Source organism: Pleurodeles waltl, chromosome 1_2 (genome assembly GCF_031143425.1).
Source record: "Pleurodeles waltl isolate 20211129_DDA chromosome 1_2, aPleWal1.hap1.20221129, whole genome shotgun sequence".
NCBI classification, from domain to species: domain Eukaryota; kingdom Metazoa; phylum Chordata; class Amphibia; order Caudata; family Salamandridae; genus Pleurodeles; species Pleurodeles waltl.
Genome location: NC_090437.1, coordinates 929,770,650 through 929,783,606, shown reverse-complemented (window position 1 = coordinate 929,783,606; position 12,957 = coordinate 929,770,650). Strand labels below are relative to the sequence as shown.

Below are 12,957 nucleotides of genomic sequence, written 5' to 3'. Positions count from 1 at the left end.
CAGCTCCCACGAAACATGTGGGGGTGGCAATTTTGATATTGGAAACCTTCCCTGGGGAGATCACAGCTAAGCTTCACGAGGTTGAGGGCAGATACCTGGCCCTTAGAGCGCGCATAGACTCATTTCACTTCACAATCGCAACTATCTATGCACCTAACACTTAACAAGAAACATTCATGAGACAGGCGATATCTATGACGCTCATGACTCCGGACAGGGCTCTACTAGTGGGAGGAGACTTTAATCTTGTAATGGATAATGACCTAGATAGATCAGGGCAAAGACATGAGCAGACGGGGGCTCTCTCACCCGCGGGGCGGCAATGGCTAGCAGACTGCGACCTCTACGATGTCTGGCGGAAGACGCATCCAGCCACTCTGGACTATTTGTTTTACTCCGCGTCCTCAAAGACGTACACACGGATAGACTATTTCCTGGCCTCCTCAGAATTCGGCTCTAGAGTGCGGGCTATCGAGATAGAGCTCAGGGCCTTAACAGATCATGCCCCTATAACCCTGATGGCACAAATCGAGGGTGTACGAGCCCGTGGCCCTGGTTGGCGATTTCGGGATACGATCCTTCAGTCCAAGGCCATGGTAGAGGCCGTCCGACAAGCGATACTAGACTATCTCAATCACAACGATACCAGAGCTACCAGCTTAGAAACACTTTGGGAAGTGCTAAAGGTAGTTGTACGAGGGGAGGAAATGTCCCTATCGGCCAAAGAAAACAAGGCCCGGGGAAATCAGAGAGAGGAGCTGGAACACAGGGTGGCTGCTTTGGAGCACTCTCATAAGCATAAAGGAGCTCCCATAGTATGGAGGGAATTAGAGAAAGTACGCTTACAGCTGAGGAGACTGAACTGGGACCGGGCATGCTCTAGCACAGATCAAACATAAATTCTATACAGGGGCAACAGATGTGGGAAACTTCTTGCCCATAAACTAAGAGCCCAGCGCCACACCAACGCCATAATGATGGTGCGTTCCCCCTCCCAGGGAGAGGCCCGTACAGACACCCAATTAGCGGAAGCTTTTTCTGACTTTTATGGATAGCTATATGCAGCAGACGCAGCGACAGGCCTTGAGCACTCCGCTTACCTGGCCGACACTGTGATTGCCCCACTCAATGAGCGGGATGCAGACCGGCTAGATCAACCCATAAAGATAGAGGAGGTTATCTCGGCTATCTCCCGCCTGGTGGTGGGGAAACCACCTGGCCCGGACAGCTATAACTCACTATTTTATAAAACTTTCTGTCCAGAGTTGGCCCCCATCCTTACAAGGCTTTTGAATTTCTTCCTGAAGACCAAGGTTCTTGTCCCCAGCATGCTTGAGGCCACCATTACGGTCATTCACAAACCTGGGAAGAACCCGGAGGAATGTGGATCATACCGGCCCATTTCACTCCTAAATATCGATGCCAAACTATTTACAGGCATCTTAGCGCAGCGCCTCAATCCCTATATGCCCGGACGTATTGACCCCGACTAGGCGGGTTTCATACCCCACCGACAGTGTGGTGACAATACGAAAAGGCTCTTACATTTAATAGATAAAACGCACAGATCCCAGAGTGAGGCACTCCTCCTCACCATCGATGCGAAGAAGGCATTTGATAGGGTACATCGGCCTTATCTCTTCCGGGTCTTGGAGCACTTTGGAGTCGGTCCGGCGCTCCTGACCTGGATAAAATGCGTATACAGAGAGCCCAAGGCAGCAGTCCGAATCAATGAGATGCTATCGAAGCCGTTCCCGATCCGACGGGGAACGAGGCAGGGGTGTCCACTCTCCCCACTTTTATTTGCTCTTTATATGGAGCCCTTTGCACAAAGGCTTCGGGATGATCCCCGGATTACTGGCATTAAATTAGGAGGGGACCACCACCTTATTAGCCTATACGCAGATGATGTAATTCTTAAACTGACGGACCCAATGGTCTCACTTCCCGCGCTTACGGATGCCCTGCATACATTTGGCCTAGCCTCAGGTTTCAAGGTGAATGCGCAGAAATCCTAAATCCTAAATCTGTCGGTCCCCCTAGATCATGAGAAAGAACTACGTTCCAGATACCCATTTCAGTGGTCTAAGACACATGTCCCATATCTTGGCACAGTTCTAGCCACAACGACTGCAGACACAGTTTGCGCGACCTATGCCTCTCTCTCAGAGATCGTGAAAGACTTAGGGACGTGGGGGAAACATACTCTATCTTGGTTCAGTAGGGTTGCTGCCATCAAAATGACAATCCTGCCGTGCATGCTCTATCTGTTCCAGACACTCCCCTTGGCTCCGCCGCCCACCACCATCTATACCCTTCAGTCGGCGATCTTGAAATTGATCTGGAATCGGACCCCCGCACGCGTGTCACGCCACACACTTTACAGGCCTAAGGGGGAGGGGTGGCTAGCGGTACCATGCCTGCTAAAGTACTACCAAGCGGCCCAGCTGCGATTTATACTGGAGTGGAGCTGACCTCTCAATGAGAAGCACTGGTGTTTCATGGACCAGGCAGTTGCCAGGTCCCATATCTGGAAAGAGCCCTGGCTGAGACACAGACATCCTCCTGGACCATTCCGCAGCCTTCGACACGGTTTGCCAACGCACCCTACTAACATGCCTCCACGAAGCCGGAATACAAGAAAAAGCCCTCAACTGGATCTCCTCTTTTCTCTCCGGCAGAACCCAGAGAGTCCGACTCCCACCCTTCCGCTCCGAAGCCACCAACATATCTGCGGCGTACCCCAAGGCTCCTCTCTAAGCCCGACGCTGTTCAACATCTACATGGCCCCCCTCGCACAACTGGCCCGTCAGCACAACCTCAACATTCTCTCCTACGCTGACGACACCCAGCTCATCCTCTCCCTCACCAAAGACCCACACACCGCCAAAGCCAACCTCCATGAGGGAATGAAGTCCATCGCCGAGTGGATGAGAAATAGCCACCTGAAGTTGAACTCCGACAAGACGGAGGTCCTCATCCTCGGACGCACCCCCTCGGCCTGGGACGACTCCTGGTGGCCCACCGCGCTGGGACCCCCTCCAACGCCAGCCAACCACGCACGCAACCTGGGTTTCGTCCTCGACTCCGCCCTCACCATGTCAAAGGAGGTCAACGCAGTTTCCTCCTCCTGCTACAAAACCCTCTGCATGCTCCGTAGAATCTACAAATGGATCCCAACGGAAACCAGAAAAACGATGACCCAGGCTCTAGTCAGCAGTAGACTAGACTACGGCAACGCACTCTACACAGGCATCCCAGCAAAAGACATCCGACGCCTCCAACACATCCAAAACGCCTCCGCCCGACTGGTCCTCAACGTACCCCGCCGATGCCACATCTCCCACCACCTGAAAGACCTCCACTGGCTCCCCGTGGACAAGAGGATCACCTTCAAGCTCCTCACCCACGCTCACAAGGCACTCTACAATGCCGGACCCGCCTACCTGAACAACAGACTCAACTTCTACATCCCCTCCCACCAACTCCGCTCCGCCAACCTCTCCCTCGCCATCGTTCCCCGCTTCCAACGCAAGACCTCCGGCAGCAGATCCTTCTCCTACCTCGCCGCCAAGACTTGGATCACCTTCCCGACCCCCCTGCGGCAGACCCAGAACCTTCTCACCTTCAGGAGACTCCTCAAGACCTGGCTCTTCGACCAATAGCAGCACCCGAGGCGCCTTGAAACCCTAACGGGTACGTAGCGCGCTCTATAAATATTGTGATTGGTTGATTGATTGATTGATCGCCGATCACGGGCACGACTTTCCGGGTCTGGGACGCTGTGGCGACGAAGTATGGCCTGACGACCTTTCCCTCCCCCATGACATCGATCTGTGCAAATCCAGACTTTACACCTGGCCTACAAGCTGAGGGCTTCCAACTCTGGTATGATGGGGTGTAGGAGGGCCGGCTGTCTTTTCGACAGGGATGGCATTGTCCCCTTTGAACAAATGAGAGATGCATACGGACTAACGGAGGCAGATAGACTGACATATTGTCAGGTCAGACACTGGGTGCTTCAACCAGCGATTAAGCCCTTGGTGGCTAGAACACTCAACCCTTTTGAGAAATGGCTCTTAGCGAAGAAAGACGATAAGCGGATGATATCACAAATCTATAAGCTTCTCTGTGAAGTCCCACGTTCACCCAAATCTAAAGGGCAGAAAAGATGGGAGAATGAGGTGGGAGGGAACTGACGGAGGAGGAGTGGGACGGTATATATTTCAGAGCACACCACACAGCCCATAACTCATCAGGGCTGAAACGGCTTACAAGATAGCTACACACTGAAATTATACCCCGGCGAGGATACATGCATGGGATCCCACTAAATCTGGGCTATGTTGGAGGGGGTGCGGAAACACGGGCATGCTCATTCACTTGCTGTGGCACTGTCCTAAACAGCAAAGATATTGGAAGAGCATAGTCGACGACATAGATAGAGTATTTCACACTGAGATCCCCAGACTCCCAACATTTACTATACTGGGCCTCCCAAACCCTCTCACCTTTCAGGATTGCCCTTGCACTCAATGCGGCACACCAGTCCATTCTAGCATTATGGGGAACGGATAGAGCCCTGACTCCAATGCATGGCTCCACAAATTCTGGTTTATCCTAGCAATGGAGAAACTAACATTGGCAGCTACACAGAGGGCGGTTGAGGTGCCTGATCTCTGGAGACCGTTTATACAGATCCAACCTGCTAAATTCAACAAACTTACTTGCCCCGCATATTTAAAGAGTTTGCGGCTGCTGCAGGACGCCTCACGTCTGGACGGACGGTCGGCGGGCCGTGGGTGGGATGAGGATCTGGGGCTTGGCTGATAATAGGGCATTGGACTGGGAGGGTGGAGGTGAGGGGCAGCGCGAAAGACAAACGGGGGAGCTCTACTGTTTACATGTTGCATCCACGTTATTGTTGTCTTGATTTTGGTTATGCTCATAATTTGTTTTCTTTCTCCATCTGATGCCTGCTTTATCGCCAGCATGGAAATGGTTGTTGTATTGGCAGTTTGAAATGAGTCAATCGATATTGCACTACAGCTACTACTCGTACAATGCTTTCTATAGAACTGAAATGATGGACCTTTATTGCTTTCTTGTTGCCGGCCATTACGGTTGTAGGTGCATGGCTATGTATCTTGTTCAATATCACGATATACCAATAAACAGATTTGATCCATAACAGCATATTACACAAGTCAAAATGCCTTGCCCGGTGAGGAAGGATTTCTTTTTCTGTGTTACTGTTCTTGTTGTTTTATTGATGGTGCCCTCCACTTCTAAATGATCTTCATTTCTGCCTTTTCTAAGTACATGATAATATGAAGGCTACCTCAAGAGCTAGATAGTAATTATTCATATGTTGCTGTGGTTACAGGTCAAAACATGTACGCAATTGTATAATGAAAAATAATAAAGATGTTTAAAAAACAAAGCCAGAGCCTAGTTGCATCATTTCCCCATTGCTTGGCAATTAACCATGGCTGGGGCACTTTTCTGTATCCTTTTCAGTGGTGTTCAGCTAACTGGTTGTCTGGCTTTTGACTTTATCACTGCTCATTTTGTTGTGTCAGTTTTTGTAAAAAAAAAAAAAAAGAAATTGCTGGGGAGCTGCTGGGCCACCAACAATTTATACAAAAAAAAAAAAAGGCTGCAATCAAACATATTTCTCAAAAGCATACCTGGCAAAGTAGTCCCTGGCACTGAAAGAAACTACCTTGTGTGAGAATGTCCACCTTGAGAAGGATTAAGATGTTGTAAATCAAAGTGACGTTAGCTAATTCCTAAAGTGGGATGGCCCACGATTCCACGTTGTATGCTGTGGTGGCAGGAAGATAATTGGGAATGAAACAAGAACAAACCAATGGATGAAGCAGGCTGACTGAAACCCCCTGAGTGTATTTTATATGTACAATTTTAGTAAAATCAAAAGGTCTGGTTAATGCCAGGCTTAAAAAGAGTGAGCCTTTTAGAGGAGGGAACAGCAATCATATATAATGCAGGAGTAGGGGTTGATTGATTATGAGCTAAGATAGCCCCTGTAAGAACAAGAGGGCAAATATATATGATTTATTGTTATTGGGGTATTAGTGGTTTATTAGGTTAGTGATTCAGAATAATCTGTTATGTTATTTTTAACAGCATTTGTTTCCCCAGATCATGACAGTTGAAATAAGTATACATTTATTTGACCTATAGATTGGGCCTAAAGTTCACGCTCTAGTTGATTTTCAAGGGGATGAAAATGCTGAGATGTTGAAGTAACAATATAATGAAAACACATATAAAGGGGACGCAGCAAAGAGTGTAATCCATATTCAAAAAACTGCAGAAGAAGATGTCAGAAAGCTGAGTAAATGATAATGACTTTTAAATTCCCTGAATTGATATAAAAGTGGAATGTAAATATTTCTTATAGTGATGGTGACAATAACTGCTGAAAGTGGAAAAATTCAAGTAAGGAGGTGTGGTAGAGGACAATGTTAAAACTGTTCGAATGATACAGCTGCACAACTCAGAGCAAAAATGATTAGCTAAATTTCCCCTTACTGTTCTTTCAAACTGTGAGGATTTGGGTGTATTATATGGTATGGATGTGCAAACTTACTGTGTAATACAGTCCCAAAAACTATCTTTGGTCCAGTCAGGATCATTTGTAAAACCTTAAGCTCAACTTTGGGTAGCTATGCTTCAAGTATCAAGGCTTACACAAAAGAACTAGTGTAAAGTATTTAACAGCACCGAACAACGAAATAAAGACACACAAAACAAAAGAAACCAACTTAAAAAAAAAAAGATGATAATTTAATTTAATTTTTATTTTTTTTAAAGAGTCCAGAGTAGGCAAAATCTGGAGAGTTCCAAAGGTACAGATGTTTAAATAAAAGTTAAATATCAATTTAACCGCAAACCAGCATTGGTAACCGTCAAGTTTGTAAATGTTACAAAAGTTAGTAAGATTTGTGTTCAACTACTCTAGTTGGACTTGGGCGAACACATCCAACACGGAGAAAGTCTGGGGGACCAATAAGGAGTACTTGTGCAGTTATCTGTCCACCAAAGCTTCTCCACTTCAGTTCTAACCTTTATGGCATGACCGCCATAGAATTTAAAGGAGTGGTCCTGATGCTGCTGATGCAGGAAGATGCTTAAGGAATCTCTGGGTGCTGTGCAGTTGATGAGGGTGTCCTTCTGATTACTCTTCAGTCCAAGGGTCAGGTGGGGAAACTTTGGACACAGAGGTCGGGGTCCTTGGAAGTCCTTTTTAAGCCAGTAAAAGGCCAGCTGTTGCTGGGCTACCTGTCTCTGTCCACAGTGGTCCCAACGATATCCTTTGGTGGAGGCTGGTGTCCCTCTTGGAAGACAAATTTGGACTCAGATGAAACATAGGAGTCTGGCAGACTCGGGTTCAACTTTTGGCCTTCGAGGATTGGTCTCCTGGGGCACACAGCAGAAGTCATTGGTGATTATTCAGAAGTGGCTACTCATTTGCTGAGTTGGGCTAATCTGCTCTGATGGTCCAGGGAGCCGCCTGACCCTTGGTGTCACTTTTTTGGTCTAGGGCTTGGGAGCAACTTTTTTCAAAACAAGAAGCCACAGGCACAGTCCTCTTCATTAGCTTAAGGTGCGGCAGCAGCAAGTCCAGGGGTTAGCAGGTCATTCCTTCCACGGTCCTTTCTCCAGTTCTGGTGTGATCTTAGGTTCAAGGTGCCAGGGGTGTCATATTTATGCCCAAAAAGTGCCCTAGGGGGATGATGCGGTCATCAGCCAATGGGCTACCAGGATCCCTCCCACCATGTGACAACTTTCCATCTATGTGTGGCATCTAGCAATCCCATGGCGCTCTATTCGGCCACCTCTCAAGATGTATGAACCCTTCCTCAGATGTTAGGAGCTGGATAACCCACCTTAGAGGTGTGCCTACCTGTGGGCAACATGCCCATGGGGAAACTGATTTGGGCACTGGTCATACTAAATGAGACTGCTTGATTTGGTTGGCAGCACCGCCAGGCTGCGGGGAAAGGAGTCCAATTCCACATGTGACAACTGTCGGCCTAACTCTTCCGGCCAGCTAGCACTACCTTCCCAGCACCTGAAAGTGATGGTAATTTGTGGCTGCCGTGCGCATGATATTCTGAGTTCTTAGGGAAATCGTGGTGCAACAGATCTCATCTTTTTCTTTCAGTTACTTGTCTCACACATGCAAATACAAACAGAATCAGAAATCAGTTCAATATATTTTAATCTAATCAACTGCGTTCCAGATAAAATTGCATAAACTGCAATGATTAGGATGACAAAAAAGAATAATAGCAATGTGGTGACAAGGAAAGTGAAACACAAGAAGAGTCCACCATAATGTCAGAGTGCTGAGTGTCAGGATACCTACCTACGCCACTAAGGTACTACTAGAGCACGGCAGTGTTAGCCTTAATCCGCCCTTCAGGTTACCTAGGAAGACATCATCCCCCATACCTGAATATGATAGTAGTGAAGAGGGCTGTTGGTCTACTGAGTCCTCTCTCATGTAAATGGAAAGACGCCAAGTCTCATCAGACAGCTGCAGTGAAGCAACGGCATGCAGTGGAATATTTCTGGCTGGAACTCCCCCTCTAAAGTACAGGGGAAGAGGGATGTTTTATATTAAAACAGCTGGTGTTCTGAGAAACCTGCCCCAACACAAGAACAAGTATGTTACTCAAAGTGACAAAGATTGCAGTTCCACTTTGTACTGACAACATATTGGAGACAGCCTTGAGGAAAGCGCAGAACGAGAATGTCAGAGTAAAAGGAATGAAAACAGTTTCTGTGCTACAAGCCTATGAGATAAAGGAAGATAAAACATCACCACAGAAGAGAGCTTCTGCTCAGAAAATAAAATGAATTGTTACTAGACTAAAGGGCACAAGCTGCAGGCCTATGGATGAAATACTGTGTCCGTAAAAGCTACTAAAATACCCTCATGACAGTGGGGGCTTTGCCATTGGTTTAAATGGCAAGGTCAAACGAGCGGTTTCAACACTGTCCTTCCAGTCTGCAATGGCGGGCTGGGAGCGACTTTGTACTTTCAGGGTTGTACAATCAGTGCTGCAGCCCTGAGTGGACACTCTGCCTTACCTAGTCTGGGTAACAGGGTCCAGGGGTCAGCAAGGCACTCAGTCCTTTCTTGAGTTCTGGCATGATCAGAGGTTCAGGGTGCCATATACATGCACAGTGGTTTGCTGCTGTCACTAGCCAATGGGCTACCAGGATTCCTTCCACTTTGTGACTGGAGTCATTTTGTACTTTGTTCACACAGGGCTGCTGCACTGATTGTGCCACCCTGTGTGTGACACTCTGTCTTACATGGCCTGGGTACATTGGGTACCAAATGCTAGGGATGTGTAAGTAAGTCAGTCTCTGCCTTGGGAACTGGGCCTTTCCACCTTCTATCACTGCATGTAAGGCCATTGTATTCATTCCAGATTATTCCCGCTATATGTTATTTATGAGACACACTGCACAAGTGCTTGCAGTGGAGGAGGGATAGTTGGGGACTGTTTTCACAATTTTGTCATACTGTATGTTTACCAATTTCAGTCAAAAAGTACGATTTAATGCTAATGCTATTTACATCCTTTGTGATTTCAATCAAGATTATGAAAAAAAAAAAAAAGTCAGTTTCCGCTATCAGAAGGACCCAATTCAACATACACTTTGTAATGGTTTAGAATAGTGACACTGAGGTCTGGTTAGCAGGCCTCAATGCACTCTAAGTCAGAAAACCAGCAACGTCAGTCAAAAAATGAAGGGGTAAACATGCAAGAGGAGGCATTTCCTTACACAAATACGTTCCCTCTTATCTTTCCCAACCAGATTTCACACCCACTTTATTTCCCTACTGTTACTTGGGAAATAATAGACCTGGAAGATAACAATACATTTTTTTATCAATTTGCCCGTTTGAAGAAGAGTCCACATTTGGTAGAGGGAAGAGCAACAGAGCCTTCATAATCACATAATGAGATTAACTGCAGAAGATGACCTGAGAGGGTGACAGCCTCATCTTCCACTTAGTCCTACTGCAAACACAATGAAAGATGGCACTGATGTGCTAAATAGGAGGCTCCCAAGTACAAACAGAATCAATTTGAACCTTGCATAGTGACCTAGAATAATTTACAACCATCCAGGCACATTGAAATATTTAAGGTAAACTTTGAGAGCACACAGTCACACACCAACAGAGATCAAAATAGGGTCTACTGACATAATATCATTAGCACCTCTTGGGCAAAGTTTGTAAAATGGAAGCCTGAAGACTTTCCTAGCTGAGATATTCTACACAGCACCATGACCAAACAAAAGCTAAAAAGAACAGAAAGGTTGAGTATTCAGATGTATCACTCACACTTTTTCACTTCAGTATGTTAGAAATTGGTATTACACACTACAAATATAGTCACAGATCTCAAGGACACACAAATGAGTGTGAAAGACAGAGCTGGTAGTGTCTCTTAACTGCATTTATAGTTTTTTTAAATGGACACTTACCCACGTTTCTTTACGAGTTTCAGATACATTTTCCACAAAGATGAGATGAGTGGCCGTCAGATACAACGTTCCTAGTGCTGCTTTTCTAGAGGAAATTCTGTCAATGAGCCGGACATGTTCAACCTGAGAATGAAAAATAAGAGGAATAAAAAAAATTGTATAAAAGGATCCCTAATAAATGTTTGAATGAACACTTACTTGCTACGGCAGTTTTTGCAATTTCAAAACACTAACAGGTGTCAATATTGTCCAACATAATACTGTCACAACCCCCTCCTGCGCCCTCTGTACAGTGGGTCTGACACACTTGGCTCATGTGGTATGTCCCCTGAAGTACTTCACGGCCTCCTGCAACACCAGGATAAACAACTCTCAGGCCCAATCGTCCCTGTTAGGACTCACATTCACACACTTCTTGCTGCACCCTCACAAAATAAATCAGCATGTACGAAGAACAATGAATGTGTTTACAGCAGAGCACTTCCCTGTAACTTGTGAAGAACACTATATTGCATGTTTGTTTATACTGATAAAAGCAAGTGTTTTTTTCCATTTGTGAACTGTGTGCCAAGTGGCTTATAGAGAAATCGAATTCCTTCATATGAATCATCAGAAGTGTTTGATGACTCATCACCAGTATGTGTCTGATGACTCATCACCAGTCTATAAATAGAACTGCCAAGGTGTTTCCTGTGCTTGGCTTTGAGTCTTCCTTCACTCGCAGGTGTTCCCAGTTCAGCTGGAGTTCCATGATTCTTTCAAGAGTCGTCTTTTCAGTGCGAGGCTTCCTCGGAGCAGATTACTTTCACAGCGGCTGGAGAGTTTGCGAGCAGTATTCCATCTTCCTCAAATAATCGAAACATTCCAGGAGTAGTTGGTTCATGAGTAATTCCCCTCTCATCTCCCTGTTTTCAGCCTTCTTGAGGTTAGTGACTTTTTGGTGCATTATGAAAGACATTTGTCGATGCTGAGAAACCCGTGATACAAGACTATTTTCCAAAGACAGCTTGAGAAGTATTTTTAAAAGCAGCATTGAAGTTAAATGTTGTGGACTCCTGAAAGCATCGCACGATATCTTTGCAAACTTAAACGTTTATTCTGATTGTTTTGGAGCAAGGAATAACAAAAGACAAATTCATAAGTTTGATTTTCTAACGATTTTGTTGTGAGTTACAAAAGCGTGCTTAATAGTTGAGCAATCGAGCGCTAACAATTATTGTGACTTTGCTGAAAGAATAGGTGATTGCGCAATCGAATGATAATAATTATTGTTTTTTTGCTGAACGACTCTGTGATATTTGTAAGTCTTTAGTTATTGATTTGTTTTTGGTCTTAGAATTCCTGCACCAAGCCCTGAGCCACGTTTCTTAGAACAACAGTGACGCTCCTTAGTGAACCAGTGTTTTGTTTCTCTTCCCTGCCCAAATCCATGTTCTCTATCCCTTTCCCCCCGGGGGCTATTCGCTCGCACCCTGTTCATTTCAGATACTAGAGAATAGTGTTTAGGGGTAAGGGTTTTATTCTCTTCGCTCCCGCGGAACCTGGAATTCAGCTGAGTGGACATGGTCTTGTCAGTCCCACTACATGTAACCCCTTGGCAGGCCCCTTCCCAGAGCACATGAACCCATTAGAACATTCTGGTACAGTTGTTCAATTAAGTTTTCGATTTGCACACTTGCGAGGAATAGACGTGTTTCCGGGTTATTGGTGCCAACTGCAATGATCTATTGACTCCACCTACTAATGTTAATTGATTGCACCTACTTGCATTAAAGGTCAAAACCATTCAGCTGACAGCTGTTCTCTCCAGGGCCCGTGGGAACCTTCCTGTATCCCATGTGAGCCACGTGCCTTTCAGGAGTCAACCACACCCACATTATTTAAATCACACCCGAAACATTTGTTGCTGCTTGGCCACATTCCTGTCCTGAGCCAGCGTCACCCCTGACCTCACTTCTTGAGTTGACCGGATCCATCCAGCACTCTACTCTTCCTCAGCCCAAGCCTCTCTGCAGCTCCTGTGATCCTGACCCCCGCAATGGTTCTATGGTCTGTGCTTCCAGTGTGGCGATTCCTCTTCGGCTCCCTGAGCAACAGCTACAAAGACTTCCTCCGGATTCCAGTTTTAAGTAGGAGAGCCAAGGCTAAGTACTTGGTCACAGGTCAGTGCACACTAATCCTTGTATTAGACTAAGACTATCTATAAGACTGAGTTCTGAATGGAGAAAGCTTGCTGTTTGGAAATTGGACACTACCTTTGTTTCAATCTCTCTAGAGCGCTGAACTCCTCTACAGAGTGGGAGCTCCAGAATTATATCAGAACTGAAATCGTCCCACCAGTAATTCTTGACAAATCTTTGTAATAAGAATGAGAGAGGACTTATTAGAGCACATTATATATGTATACAAGCTTTA

General features: G+C 46.0%; 1 protein-coding gene across 2 annotated transcripts in view; it reads right to left on the bottom strand.

Annotated features, from left to right (window-relative positions):
- MTMR7 (myotubularin related protein 7) overlaps nucleotides 1-12,957 on the bottom strand; it is a 372,736-nt gene that overhangs the window by 320,110 nt on the left and 39,669 nt on the right. For both annotated transcript variants that reach the window (XM_069200518.1, XM_069200527.1), the window contains exon 2: nucleotides 10,543-10,665. In XM_069200518.1, the coding sequence (XP_069056619.1) occupies nucleotides 10,543-10,665 (123 nt within the window). The remainder of the gene's footprint in view (nucleotides 1-10,542; nucleotides 10,666-12,957) is intronic.